The sequence below is a fragment of the Ruditapes philippinarum genome, unplaced genomic scaffold (genome assembly GCF_026571515.1).
Source record: "Ruditapes philippinarum isolate M1 unplaced genomic scaffold, ASM2657151v2 ctg18166_1_1_1_1, whole genome shotgun sequence".
NCBI lineage: Eukaryota > Metazoa > Mollusca > Bivalvia > Venerida > Veneridae > Ruditapes > Ruditapes philippinarum.
The window spans coordinates 302-16,668 of NW_026856111.1; the positions used below are offsets into that span (position 1 = coordinate 302).

General features: G+C 31.9%; 1 protein-coding gene and 1 long non-coding RNA gene across 2 annotated transcripts; one reads left to right on the forward strand and one right to left on the reverse strand.

Moving 5' to 3' along the window:
* Nucleotides 1-622: 622 nt before the first annotated feature.
* On the reverse strand, nt 623-4,818 carry LOC132745417 (uncharacterized; the record flags this gene model as incomplete). The annotated part of the gene is made up of 8 exons (XM_060734333.1): nt 4,658-4,818; nt 4,165-4,211; nt 3,631-3,733; nt 3,119-3,224; nt 2,606-2,719; nt 2,086-2,193; nt 1,657-1,776; nt 623-702 (listed from the first exon to the last, which is right to left on the reverse strand). Coding segments are annotated over exons 1-8 (839 nt in total), but the record flags the coding sequence as incomplete, so codon positions are not given.
* Nucleotides 4,819-9,458: 4,640 nt separating this feature from the next.
* Nucleotides 9,459-12,164, forward strand: LOC132745418 (uncharacterized). The gene is made up of 3 exons (XR_009627835.1): nt 9,459-9,887; nt 10,923-11,025; nt 11,276-12,164. It is a non-coding gene; the product is annotated as an uncharacterized LOC132745418 (long non-coding RNA).
* Nucleotides 12,165-16,367: the final 4,203 nt, after the last annotated feature.

Consider the following 16,367-nt stretch of genomic DNA (forward strand, 5'->3'; position numbering starts at 1 on the left):
CATGAGTTAAAGAAGTACAAACACATATTTTCTAGTTATATTATGCATATCTAACTAGATTTTTCTCATTTTCTTCTTTGATTCTTAAAAAAAAACCACGTTGAATGGGATAAAATTAACAAATAAAAAACCCATATTTGAAATGGGAAAAAAACAACAACAACAAATAAAAAAAAACATTTGAAATGGAAAACAATGATTTCAAATGGAAAAAAACAAAGAAGATGCTTGTTCAGTCCCTTACCAAATCTATTTTCTTGATCTGAAAATATAAAAATAAATGTTTGCGTTATAAAATTAATTTATAATTTTACAGTACATATACAATTGTATCGAGAATACTAGTCTCCCTATGGGTATAATACACCACTCCATGTTACAGTTAAACAACTCCATGTTAAAGTCGATTGACTCCGTGTTATGTGTAAACGAGCTTTTAAAAAAAAAATTTTGATACATTTCTAACAACGTGAAACATTTATATAAACGCAAGTTCGAAACGAATTAATGTATTTTTTATACAAAGTCTTTAAATATAAATGATTAAAAGACAAAAATCCTATTCAACTCCAGGCGAAGGATAGTTTGTAAGGGATAACTCAAGGTTTTCAAATGAACCAACCTTTCTCTTAATGTTTGTTTGTTGATTCTGCTATTTATATATTCAGCTTTCTCAATCCATTCTTTTTCACATGGTATGTTCTGAAATACATGTATATAAAAGTTATCAATTTAAAAGGATAAAAGTTGTGTCCCTTTCTAAATGAAATTGTTCTGTAGATATTTAGATATTTACATTAATGTATCTAACATTCTTATATACATAGGATTACTTATTCTTATGAAATTTGTATTTCATATTATTTCATTTGTGATGAAACAAGGAAATATAACAAAACACTGCATTAAATGTGAATGAGTATATTGATAAACGTGTATATGGAATATTTTCTGCACGTATGACGCACATGCGCAAATCAAAACAAGCGTCTCTCGAAATATTTGCAAACGTAATTGTTTGACCTTACGGTTGATTATTATATGTTCACAAAATAAATTTCAAAACTTACCCTTAATTTATTTTAATTTCATTCTATATATAACTGCTTTTAAAGTTCAATAATAATAATAATAATACAATTGAAATATTCTTACCGATGCGTTTTTGAACTTGTATACACGAGATGTTTGCTTGTAAATTTTGGCGGCAATTCTGTTTATTTCTGTATCACTATCAAAAATGAAAAGAGATTATGTTACCATAAAAACTGTTAACAATGAAATTCCTTAAATTGATAGCAATTACAGCATTTTGTCAAAGATTCTCAAAATCTAGACATTTTCTTAACGAAATAATTTAAAATTATAAATATTAAAACTAATATTGATAAATTAAAATACATTTAATATGCACTTTTACTAAAGGTAGGATCAATCAATCAATCAATCAATCAATCAATCAATCAGTCAGTCAGTCAGTCAGTCAGTCAGCAGTCCAGTCCAGTCCAGTCAAGCCAAGCCAAGTCAAGTCAAGTCAAGTCAAGTCAAGTCAAATCAAAACAAATCAATATTAAGGTCTGTGTTTTCTCGTCTGAAAGGTTTTACTTTATTCAAAATATTCCAACTAAATGAGAAAAGTTTCCGAGTAAATGTTACATTATATATTTTTATAATTAATAACTTCACGTACCTCAGTTTCTGATTGTTCTTGTACATAAATATTCGGATGGTGTCATAAAGCATCTCAACAACATCACGTTCAAGGTCAGAAGACATCTGTTAACAAAAAAGATGTAAAGAGGTTTGTTTATATTTCAGCAAAATTCAAAAACGGTATATTTCATGGTATTGGCTTGAACTTTTTCTTTCTGATCTATATTAAAAATAAGATGAACACAAATATGTCAGACCTGATCATATAGCCCCGCCATACGTATTGGTAATAGGCGAAATGTTCCGAATGGACATTATATATAAGATAAATAGAGACCTGTCTGACCAACAGCGTTTGTAATTCTTGTGTAACGTTCCTAACCTTTAAATCATTCTAGAAAAAAATTACAAAAGAACAGTCTAGTGCCTCACCTTTTGAATTTTCTCTCTGAAACCTATCTCATCTAAGAACTTTTTCTCAAACGCAATATGGTCTTTCTCGTGTGTGACCATCCATTTGTTATGTACTAATTCCATCTCCTGTAAATAAAGTCATAGAACTATATGAAAATAATTCATTTAATTTATGAATTAATACCATATCTCATTTAGTAGATACGTGTCCAAAAATTTGTAAAAACATAAATTTTCAGTTAAGAATATGACCCAATATCGGCTATAAAATCATAAAAAATTAAATGAGCCGCGTCACGACAAAACCAACATAATTGGTTTGCGACCAGCATGGATCCAGACCAGCCTGCGCATCCGCGCAGTCTGATAAGGATCCATGTTGTTCGCTATTAGTTTCTTTACTTGTAATAGAGTTGGTTAGCGAACAGCATGGATCCTGATCAGACTGCGCGGATGCGCAGGCTGGTCTGGATCCATGCTGGTCGGAAACCCATTATGTTGGTTTTGTCGTGACGCGGCTCAATTATGTAACACGTACCTTAATTGCTGCCTCTCTGACTTCAGCCTCGTTTTGGTTATAACGCAAGGCAGACCTTTGTGTCTCTAAAATCAACTCATACTTCTGCAACTTTGCTTTTGACTTCCAACAATTCTGTAAATCAGTAATATTTTATAGAAAAAATACCTTACGAATCAAAATAAATGGCCTAAGTCCAATTCTGACAATAATTCATGCTTATTTACATGAAAATCTTGAAATGCATTTAATAGTAAAATATTTGCGAAGTGAACAACGAAAGTTATTTTCACAATGCAAGCGGCACTTACGTTCCACATAATTTACCAAAAAGAGGCCAAATTATTAAGAAAAAGCCCGTTAGTCACGTAATAGAAATATGATAAATACGGCGAAATCAGTAAGTCATAATCGCACATAACATGTAAATTGTTACTTGAATCTTGAATCTTTTTTACTTTTCTTAAGATGTTTGTATATTTTTCTCAAGGCTCATCTGGAGGCATGCAGCTTTAAGGCTATACATGTACTTACAATTCTGGCTTCTCTCAATGCAAGCAGGGCGGTTTCGTGTTTCTTAATCAATTGTACAAGTGTTCTCTTGCGTTCTTTCAAAACTCTGTGCGTCTCAGAGGAAAATCTATATTGACAGAAACAAACAACAAGGCTTACTTTTCAACCTTTATCTATTCATATATTTTAATGAGATTCATGAAATCAGTTGCAAGGCAAACATGTATTATTGAAAATTACTTACCCGGTATGTTATAATTTCGTTGTTACATGTACTATAAAGTCAATAAGAATTACTAGAATTAATTTAAGGACAGCGATTTCGAATCACTTGAGCAAATTAAAACGTCTTATTATCTCAGTGCAGCGTAAAAATGGAATAATTGTATCATTCAATGCAAGCCTATATACATAATTCAACTCGTATCATTTATTGCGAGCACAATCACAGTTTACTTCCGATCACTTGAGGTTGACAAACTTTGTGAAAATGTTAGATAGATAATATTATTATAAGACATATAAAATCTTACAGAGTATCAAAATCTTCATCGGTACTGATGATATCATAATCTTTTCTAGAATGATTTAGAACTGAGTTTCTCAAAGTTCTCAGGAAAGCGGTTAATCTGTTTTCTATAGATAGAGACAGGAAGAAAGAGAACAGATAGAAGTAATAGAAAGTAGAAAGAAAGAAGTATATAAAAAGAAGGCGTAAGTAGAAGCTTTATACTCCACATTAAAATATTTCTGTAAAGATCATAATAAAAAGGACGGATGTTGAAAATAAGTACAGTATTTAATTTTAAAGTTCGTAGGTTCGATTCCCAACATAGGGGAGATTGTCTTTCGACATCATCGATAATCTACATTCTATAATTTTACCGTTACTGGCCAAGAACGAATCTACAAGAAAAATGTGAGACGTCTAATAAGATCTAAATGATAAGACAAAACTAAAAGAACATGAACTTAATTAAATACATTCTAATCGCTTGAAAGTTTGTAAGTTTTTGAAAATCACAAACAACGCTTAACTTTCACTGCCTGAAAAATCGGAACTGTACTTGGAACGAAACCGGTTAATGCAGAAAAACTATCAAGACTGGAAAACCTGTAATTAATTAATTAATTAATTAATTAATTAATTAATAAGTAAATAAATAAATAAAAAGAATGAATGAATAAATGAATGTATGTACGAATGAAAGAAAGAAAGAGTGAATGAATGAAAGAACAAAAGAAAGAGTGAATGTATGAATGAATAGTTAGATAAATATTCACCAATTAATAAATAGATAAATATATAATGAATTAATTGGTCGACAGAAATTTTAATAAATTAACAGAAACTGAATGAACGAAATAAAGAACGAATGAATCAACACAACGACGATTAAAAGAACGAGTGAAAAACTTATTACCAAATACTAGTAATATAAATAGATAATGGTGACTCGAAGATATGATTCCATTATAAGTATTGTTTGATCTTCCTGCGTTAGAGTTTTTTTTTCCTATTTAACAAACCTATAATGAAATAATTAAAATTTCACTTACATCCCTTCATCTTGGGTCAGGATAGATAATTTTGGTATAAAAACTTCCTCCATAACTGACAAAAATCGTAAAATATCGCTGTCAACTGCTAAGTGAGTAATCTCTCTTGCTAATGCTTTGACGCTAATGACAACGTCGCTTAGAAACGACGTCAACGTCATGCGTAAATCACGTCGTCAAATCTCGTATAACGCGATACCCCCCAAAAAATATGTTTAGAAAATAGCATCGTTATTCACACCGTTTTACCGGCGCCAGATAGCTACAGTGATGAAAGAAATAAAATATTGTACACGATAAAACATTCAAAAGTATTCCAGTGGTATCACGAGTTAGAGTGCAAAATTTTTGTTTTGGGGTGATAATAAAAATAAAAGAAGAATCCCTAAAGGAAGTTCATAATAGAATAGAAAAAACACTTCAATAATGCCATTCTATGAAACGCGACGTATAGAACCTAGGTTAAATAATGTGTGTGCCTTGAACGAAAAATAAATGAGTGAAAGTAGATTCTTACTACAAATGTAATCGTAATTTTGAATGGGGACCGACACTGTGACTTTCTTGCTTTATTGGCGGAGGGAGACATCAGGTGACCATTAAAGTATTATTTAAGACACAAGCGATATGACTCCTAATGGTACCGTAGAATACACTGCGGTCAGCGTTATATTGCGTGCGGCGGAAATTTTTTTTTACATGACACGATAATGACACTGTAATAATGTGTAATTATAATTATTGTGCTTAAACAATACCAGTATACGTTTTCTTCCGTTCTAATCCCTTTCTAGTACATGTAATAATTATATAGGCCTATATAGATCTATAAAATGTAAATTATGTGAAATATTTAAATAAATATGTTAAAACTTAAGTAATAGTTAACTGGCTATAGTGTTTTTAATGGAAATCTATAAATTTTATATACTGTACAGAAAAAACAAAATGCCGCTCTAATAACGAACATGCTATGCTTAAATCTCCCGGACAAAGTGCTTGGGTTAGGGCTTTATGTCTTATATTTCTGTAAAGAAGACCCTCCGACTAATATACTGTCCGTTAAAATGGGCGGGGCTTATTTTTGATACCTGATATTAAAAATAATAATCAGGCAAGTGTTAGCCTATCGGACAGTTACCATAGCAGTTGCATGATAAAACAAGAGCTGTCAGAAGGACAGCGCGCTCGACTTTTTTAGTGCTTGCCTATAAAACAAAACTTTGACAGTTAAGGGCACACAAGACTTTAACTAGGAATTTCTAAGTACAAATCAAGAAACATTTTCACAGAATTATCTTCTCTTGCTTACAGATAGGTCTCATGATGGCACATAAGAACTCCAACTTCCAAAGTAATATCTCAAATGGTTAGGTCAACAAGTGGACAAGAATGAAAATTTTAACTGAGTTTCTAAGTCAAAAAGGGCCATAATTCAAATAAAATCCTTAACAGAATTACCTTCTCCTGCCCATGTTTGGGACCATGATGGTAAACAAGTATTCCAACTTTCAATTTAATATCTCAACCAGTTCAGTCAAAAAGTTGACTGGTACAAAAAACTTAACCAAGATTCTAAGTCGATAAAAGGCCTTAATTTTTAAAACAAATCCCTGACAGAGTTACCTTCTCTTGCGTACAGATGGGGGGTAATGATGTGAAATAGCATTAAAAGTTTCAAAAGCAATATCTCAAAGGGTTAAGGCAATAAGTGGATTTTACCCATATTCAATGTATTTTCTAAGTCAAAAAGGGGCAATAATTCTGTCAAAAAACCTTGACAGAGTTATGTCCTCTTGTCTGTTGATGAAGGTCGTGATGGTAAACAAGTATGGTCAGTTTTCAAAGCAATACCTCCAATGGTTTTGAAATAAAGTGAGGTGGTACAAAAAACTTAACCAAGCTCAATACACTTTCTAAGTCAAAAAAGGGCCATAATTCTGTCAAAAACCTTGACAGAGTTATGTACTCTTGTCTGTAGATGGAGGTTATGATGGTGAACAAGTATGGTAAGTTTCAAAGCCATACTTGTAATACTTCTGAAATAAAGTGGGGTGGTACGAAAAACTTAACCAAGGTGTGACGCCAACGCTAACGCCGACGCCGACGCCGACGCCGGGGCGAGTAGGATAGCTCCCCTTTTCATAGAAAAGTCGAGCTAAAAAAGGAATCTGCAACGGAATGAGACAAATGGTGCTTCAAAGGTAGGCATGAGGAAATGGTGATTTTACACAAAAAAAAATTAATTACAAAAAAAAAAAAAGGCCGGTCCTAAAAACGAAGACCACGCAATGCGGAAATCTACTTGACATATTGTTTGGGGTAGGGCTTTGGGTATTATATATTGTGTATAAGAACGAATCTGAAAAGAAATCTGACAAATGTTATTTAAAAGGTTGATTCGAGAAAATGGCCATTTCCTTTTTTGAAAATTTACACACTATACTGTATATACGGAAAGAACATGTCGGCGTTCCAGAAAACGACTATGCCATGCGGAAATCTCCTGGACATATTTCTTGTGTTAGGTCTTTTGGCCTTATATTATGTGAGGAAGACCCTCTAAACTTGTAGACAGGACTGATTTTAAGAAAATATGAATGCTAGAGGCATTTTATAGTACAAGTAAGTAAGTAAGTAAGTAAATTCTTTATTATAGTGACATGTGTTATACGTATATACATACACATAAATACACAAAGATAAACACCCGGCCCATAGGACCTATAAGTCACCTTAACAAAATAACATATTCTGAGCATGTGTTATAGTTTTTAACATGTTATTAACATAATAGTAAATTCATATCAATACATGTTATGCATTTACGGACAGTTCAATTTCAATTAATCATGATCTATTATACAATAAATCTCTCCTTAACAGATATGCTTGTACAATAAATTTAATAACTTTATTTTGATGGTTGTTTACGAGGTAAACTAGTTTTTCATTGTCTGCCATTGTATTAAATAAATTGTTTGAAATAACATTTCCAAAAACAACAGTTCTTATATCATTGTAAATGGGACACACAACAAGGAAATGAGCTTCGTCCTCAATTTGATTTGTTTGGCACAAATTACAAAGTCTTTGATTAGGCAATTCTCCGCTATATCTAACCGGTTTTTCTATTCTTAATGGTAGGATACCACATCTAAACTGCGCGTATAATGAGCGTTCATTTCTTTTTAAATTTAATAATAAATAATTTTCAACATGTGAAGGATGTCTTAAATAATGTGTAAGGTCTCAGTTTTGGTACGTTTTCAAACAATCAGTAGTCCATATGTCTGCGTAATATTGAATCATTTTTGAATTGGCACAGTCCATATTGATGGCCAATTTATTTTCAAAATGATCACTGAGGTCTAATTTCGTCATTATATTCTTCACTTCACTGCACCAATTATTTATTGTATCACTTTTCTCATAGTCACAGTTGAATGCCTGTTTCGTAATCCTATTATTAGGTAACTTCACAAGTCTATTCCAATAACGGATCATGCACAAACCAACGTCTGTAATTACACGGTATCCAACCTGTTTCACCTGAAAGCGCAAGTTTTGGAGTAAATCTATGAACTCCAAGAAATAGCGAATGGCCCGGTTTTTGTGTTTATCTGACGATTGAAAGTTTCTATAACCCAAACAGAAGCACAATAGTCAAAATGGGTAATCACGCAGGAATTGTATAGTTTCTGAAATGTTTTAAATCCACAGTTTTTGAAATAATGTATTTTTGATATAAATTCCACCAAGAGCACGACCAGCACTCTTTGATAAAGCTTCACAGTTATATGTAAAGTCATGTTTATCGTGGAGGATAACACCTAAGTATTTATATCTGTCTACTGTCTCTAAAAGAATTATCACCTATTTTAAATATGTGAATCACATTGCTTTGTTCGTCGTCCTTTCCGGAAATGCATAACCTTTGACTTTTCACAGTTAATCAACACCCTCCACCGCTTGCACCAGTTATGCATGGTATTAAGCATTATCTGTAGATTTTCGGAGTTATTACTGATGAGAACTATATCATCCGCATAAAGTAGCATTGAGAGATTGATGAATGTTTTCATTCATTTTAATTCCAAGGTGAAGGTCATTAATTTCCTGAACAAGGTCATTTACGAAGATGGCAAAAAAGTGTCGGCGACAAATTACACCCCCTGCTTCACTCCTTTCGGGCAAATGAACCAGTCTGTGAAGCCTGTTATTAATGCGTACACATGAAGTAGAACTACTGTATATATTTTTTATCGAGTTGTATATTTTGCCGTCAATCTTGTTTGATAGTAGTTTGTAGAGCATCATGTCTCTGTCAATGAAATCAAAACACTTTTTTAGATCAATGAATGCTGCCATAACGGATGTATTGTTTCTTGTGATACTGTCTAAAGTGAAAATGTGATCTTCGCACGAGCGATCTTTGCGGAATCCATTTTGCTCGTCCGCGAGCATATCGTGCTGGTTTAAATACGTAGTTATCCTTTTGTTAATAAAGGCACTATACAGTTTACTGATGCATGAAAGTAAACTAACCCCTCGATAGTTCATAGGTAATCTTGCATCTGTAGTAGCGTCTTTCAAAATAGGGCATATAATAGATTTTCTCCACGGTGTTGGTATTAACCCAGCAAACACCCGACGTTGACCCAACGTTGGATCAACGTTGAATTTTGGTCGCGACGTCGGTGACCTTCATACAACGTCAAATCGACGTCGAATCCCCGACGTCTAGCAGACGTTTCATTTTGACGTCGACTCGACGTCGGGTTTTGGTCAGTAATCTGACAAAAGGTGAATTTAATTTATGAAACCAATATATATATAAATGAAAGCATAAACAGCGAGAATTTTAAGTTTAAGTTTAGAAAGGGAACATTATATATTTATTTTCTCCATCAAAACAACAGTATCACGTGGGTGGCTAACGTACGATTTTCGATAGGTGGCGCTCTGTAAACGGATAGTCGCAGATCAGTATGAAATATATTTACTCTATTTTCGTTTAAATAATATCTTATCTCCTTGAATTAGTCTAAGAAATGTTTATATAATTTACAATGAAGCTGTTATCATTTTTGAGGGCTTCATTTTATAGTGGTAAATAATTTAGTAAATTCGAATTTGCGACTTATCGGATTTGAAATTCAATTGTATTGGCGGACAAAAAAACGACGGGTTGACAGACAAAGTTGTATATTCCAAACAAAAGAAAAAGGTAGGCAAACATTATATATTGTTTTTCAATGCTAATTTACCGCATGTTTGCATGGATTCGATGGTTATTTGATCATTGAATGTTTGACTGGTAAAACTTAATGTAACGTGATTTCGCGAGAGATAAATATTTTTGTTTCCACGTAAGAACACTTCATCATTTGCTATAGAACAGTCTGTATTATCGGATCATTTTTCCCACACTATATCGCCATGGCCAAATAAATGCACAATCAATGGTAGGAAATATCCTAGCAATTGAAATCAATAAAACGTTAAATGCAGTACGTAAGACTCTTATTATTCAAATGCTGGTAAATAAAATTTCCTCTTATTTCTTAATCAACGTGAATTTCCCTTATATGAGGGGCCAGTCATTTACACATGTATCAGATGCAGTTTGATTTTGAATATCTGTGTAGTGTTAAACTACTCGTTGTTAATTGAAGTACTTTACCCATACTGTTAGCATATACCATGTGTTTCTTATATTATGATAATGATTCATGGCATTTGATACATGTAAATGATACGACTTTGGTAAGATATATCTGAAAGCACATATATTTGACTAGCTATCTTTTTTTACTAATGTAATCAAAACACATACTATCAATCAGAAAAAAACATTATCATAGTTATAAATCAATAAAAGTAATAGTTTGTTAATTAGCCTGCTTATCAACAAGTTGTATGCTCGTATCATAAAACGTTTTTACACTAAGCCAGTCTGTCCTATATACACTTAGCAGACCAGATCATGCTGGGCAGAGATGATATCTATAAAAATGACAGTAACATGTGAATTTCTTTGATGTTGTATGAGCATTTGTACAAAGTACATTGAATATAAAAAAATAACAATATAAATTTTTGCGGGAGTAGAATTAATTTCATTTTGGTATTTGTTATATCAGTTTTTCATGCGCCTATGAGTTAACTAAGATTAATAGTAATTGGATCTTGCCTATTGTATTAGACAAACATCCTTCCACCACATGGTTAAATTCTAAAACGATTATATTTCGTCTTTCAGATTGTGAAGATTATGATAATTCAACTTGTGTCAAAAGTTCAGGAGGAAGATGAAAATATTTAGAGGAAAAGAAAAATGAAAACCTACCAAGATTTTGAGACAGGTGTATTTCAAAATATTATAGAAAATACAGTGATCTAATTACCCTTGATTTTATAATGAAATACACGAAGCCATTTTTATCAAAATTAATAGATATATACAGTAGGTACACGAAACTACATGGTTTAAACTAAATTAAAAGTAATAAGTATCTTTTTAAGTAGTTTGTTAGAATTTCGTTTAATAATAATATGTATAAGTGATTTATTTCTTGCACTTGTAACTGATTATTTTATTTTTTTTAATTTCAGAAAGTGTGATGAGATCTCAGGTTGGAGACGGTAATGATACGCTTAAAGTATGCCCCAGATCGACAAAGTGTAGGAGGACGAAAGAAGCTAGAATACTAATGAAGATACATGAACATTGCTATTTATACGAACTCGTAGTTATAACAAAATATTCAGAATATTGTTCCATTTAACATTCAGATCTAGATTCAGTTATAAAATACAAAGACAAATATACAATCAGTGAGTTGGATAGATGATTGAAAAATCCCAAACTCAGAGTGATCAGTTCAGTGGTGATATAAGAAAAAAACACATGCATGGATGTTTGCTATATAAAATGTCAGGGTTAATATTCAAGAAGGATTTTGTTTATCTTATTTCTAAAACATGCTTAATTAATACATGAAGCGTTATTAAAGTACATACCGTCAAGTTTAATAGTTTCAAAAAATATTATGTAAATCTTGCATTTGTTATAGTACCACATTTCTTGTTTTGTACTTGTGATTCTTAGTATAAAATAAATTGCTAAAATTATAAGAATGCTTATTTATTAACCCTATTAAAGAGCTTCAAAATGAAAAAAAAATCATATTCCAAAAGTTTTGAATGAGGTTAAATCATGGTCAGATAAGGTTGGCATATGGTCAGATAATGGTCAGAAAAGGTTGGATTATGGTCAGAAAAAGGTTTGATTATGTCCAAATAATGGTCAGAAAAGGTTGGATTATGGTCAGATAATGGTCAGAAAAGGTTGGATTATGGTCATTTTATGACGTTGTATAGACGTCGGTTTCTGACGTCTAAAAAACTTTCAAATCCAACCTTCTGCCAACGTTTACCCAACGTCAGGGTCTAACGTCAGTACAACGTTGGTACAACGTCTTTTGTTTGCTGGGAAACTTGTATCCAATATCAGTTGAAAAAGTTCCCGAAGTACTGATATGACATTGGGAAATTTTAAAACATCGTATGGTATTTTATCATATCCGGATGATGATTTTGATTTAGCCTTCATGACAATAGCTGACAATTCCTCTAATGTGATATCATTGTTCAAGTATGAATTTTGCACGTATAATTGGTCAAGCATGTCGGACTCAATTGCCTGTTTTTCACTTTTTTTCAGATTGTAAAATTCTTCATCAAAATTTTCATCAACTTCGCCATCATAAAGTTTCTCAAAATCACGTTTCCATGTCTCAAGTACGCGATTTTCATCTGTAATTATTTGTCCGTTTTCTATAATCTCCAAGGGAATTGATTTATTTTGTCTTGGTCCTAACGTTCGGATTTTTTCCCAAAAATCGTTAGGATTTTTCGATGATAAATCCTCAATTTCAAGTGTTATTGAATCACGGTATCTTCGCTCCGATTGTCTTAGTTTTTTATCAAAAACAGTCCTAGCGTTTATATATTCCGTTCGTAACGCGTTACGCACTGGCCTATTGTCTTTACACTTTAAAAACTTTCTCTCTTTATCTGACATATCTTTCCACAGTTGTGACAGTGTTTCGTCCCAAAAGGGCTTTTTATTTTTAAAGCGTTTGCCTGAACGTTTTGTGTGGCTGTATTTCGGGATGGTATTATTCATTTCAGTAATTAGTGTATCGCATAATAATCCGTAAATTGAATCCATGTCAGACTGTGTCTCGCGGCTTATTTCAATGCGGTTAATAATCTCTATTAATGCCCTCCTGGAAAGTTCACTACACATGAAGTCTTCCGGTATTCTATTAAGATTATAGCGTAACGGAATATCGCTCTCATATGTACGAGAATTGTCATCATAATCCAACACGTTAAATTCCGTTACAAGCAGACAATGATCTGGTAATCTTGACCTTTCACCTAGAAGTCCGTGTAATCCGAATTGATCAACAATGGATTGTACAGTTAAAACACTGAAGTTCTTACACATATTTAAAACGTCATGTGGGACACAAATATAATCAACTACAGATTTCCCTTTGCGTGATATTGATGTGAAATTGTCGTCTGAATCAACAAATCTACCGTTTAATACACAATATTTGGCCTCGCATAGGAATTCTAAGAACTCATGTCCGTGCTGGTTCACTGTTTTATCAAGAATATGTCTACATGGTAAGAAATCAACGTCACTAATTACATCCGATAATGAACCAATGCGAGAGTTAAAATCTCCAGCCAAAAAAAGTGAATCACTTTCACTGTTAAGGTATATTTGTGCTAATAAATGTGAATAAAATCCCTCCGCGTCTCTGCCCCTTGTCGAGTTTTCTGGAGGTAGATAGCACGAGCAGACGACAAATTCATATGCACTTTTCTTATTTACAAATTTCATGATGAGTATGCCGTCATATGTTTTATCTACAATATAAGTGTCGTACGCTTCGCATAATGTATTTTTCACCAGTAAACCTACACCTCCTGATGCCTTTGGAGCGTTTCTGTGTAAATCGAGTCTATTGAATCCAAACCACTTATAATCTGTTACATTTATAACATCGTTTCCATTTAAATGTGTCTCACATAATGATACTATGTCGGCGTTTGTTGATTTTATTAAGCTAGTCCTAAGTTCACTATTTTCTCTTGTCCATCCGCAAACATTGAGGTGTACGAGCTTAATAGTACCACTGAGACGGGGTTCATCCTAACTTCTCGTATTACTATCTTGGTCTTGCGCACGACGCATAATTCGTCCATTTGCGTTGACACGTAATCCAGTACAAGTAATATCTTGAGTGTTTTAACCTATGCTGAAGACGATGAGGGTGGATACCACGAAAATAAAATTGACATTGACCTTCAAAAGGTCAATTCAAAATGACCGCTTAAAATACTAAAATAGGTCATTAAAACTTTGATAAAATATGATGCAATTAATTATTCTTGTCAAAATCAAATGATTATTCAATCATGAGATTTTAATGAGATTGGCCACCAAATATAGCGATTATTAGCCTAATGGCTCAATAAACAGTATTATACAGTACTGTTTTACTAGCGCGTTAAAAAATCACTTTTAATGTTTTGTTTACTTGACTTATATCTAACACTAAACTTAGTTTATAAATATTATCAAAGAATAAATATTTCGTAATAACAAATTAATATTTCGTAATTACGAAATAATATTTCGTAGATCTCTAATTACGAGATAATATTTCGTAATATTAACGAATCAATATTTCGTAATTAAGATTTTATATTTCGTTAAAACGAAATAATATTTCTAATAGGGAATTATTTATCTCGTAAAAAAGAATTCAATTCAGGGAGAAAATGTGGAAAATGTCACTTCAGGTGTTCCGTAATTTTCAACATTATTTGTAGCTATGATTTTTTAAGTTGTTCATTTTGTTTTCATATATTTTGTATTTAGTATGGTATTTATGGTTTAAAACGAATATTTAAAAAATATTTTTAAATGTCATTTCAATGCCATAAACACAGCACAAACCGAGACAAAAAGTGTTTAAAATATATACTGCCCCCCCCCCCAAAAAAAACAAAAAAAACAAAAAAAAAACAACAAGAACAAAAAAAACAAAAAAACAGTAGGTCTTAAAAAAGGCAACAGTAGGGATCGAACAATAGACCTCTCACACATCAGTCAATCACTTAACCGGCTGTGCTACTGCGGAAGTAACGACGACCAGCCATTCTCCCATAATTGAAGCACTTTTGGTTCACAAAAAATGAAAAATCTGACTTTAGTAAACAACATTTTCTATGATTTGCTTTTAATGTTCAATACCTTGGACATATTGTGTGGTAGTTTAACACACACCAATTGCTCCGTTTGTATACTGAAAAATTTCATCTTACACACAAACAAACAAATGTCCTCTTTATACTCCATATTAATTCTTGTAAACATTACTAACGAAATCGAAGTGTAATCTTATATTTCAATTAGTGCTGTAATGTTTTCATAATTACTAGGTCAATAAAATATAAGCAACGAGGCTGTGTATACAAACAAATGAACTATTGTTGTTCCAACATGCAAAAGCGGGATTAAGTATGCGCAAAATCATCACAAAATACTTTTTCAAGGCGACATGTGACACATTATAAAATTTATCTATTAAATAAAAGATACCACCTTTGTTAAGCCTTTTCTCAAGAAACTAACTAAAGATATAATAATTACATAATTGCACGTATTTAAAAAAAATTGAATTAACCCTTTCACTCCCATCGGGACGGCTTATGCCGTCCCTGTTATTTTCGGCGTATTTGCCATATGGACGGCTTTAGCCGTTTCTATAAAAATAATAGTAATAATAATAAATTAATAATAATAATAATAATAATAAAAATAATAATAAATATAAAGAAAATTATACAATCGACAATAATTATTATTATACTCACAGATTTTGAAACATATATAATTATTATAATACTAATAACAAATAATAATAATTATATTAATTAATAATATAGTTATTTCTTAGAAATTCCTCTGGCAAATAGGTGATTAATAAAACAATATCCCTCTGGCAGCGAAAGGGTTAAGGCGGTACAAAATTTTAAGAATATAAGCTTGTAATATGTATATCCTACTTAAAACATTATCAGGATAAAAAACTCCTTTTGTAACCCAAATATCTACGACATCTTGGCTCTATCTCAATCTATGAAAGTTGTTTTCTGTCAATTTTCTTTACCTCAGGTTTATATGTAAAAATGTGTTAATTGAGTGTTGACCAAACTAGGTTAAAAATATCCAACTTACAAATTTACAAATCCTACTTTTTAAATGGTTACAACATTTCTGTCCCATTAAAAATGTGTCACTTGCTGAAATGTTGAAATTAATAAAGAGCCGTTTTTCAGCACATTGTGAACATTACACATGTATGCTGCATGTTTTTTGTGTGTTGTTTTGCTTTTATTTGTTGTTTTCTGCCGAAAATAATATCTGCATAATTCATTTTTTAGATTCAATTATAAGTGCAATCAAGGTATACGATGATTAAAAAAGTCATCTTAAAAGTTAAAAGTGTATACTTATCACATTCTTAACAAAAATACAGAAAACAACAAATGTTTACTATCTTGTTTAAAAATAAGTGACTATTTAAATTTAAAATTTAAAGTTAAAGTTTAAAAC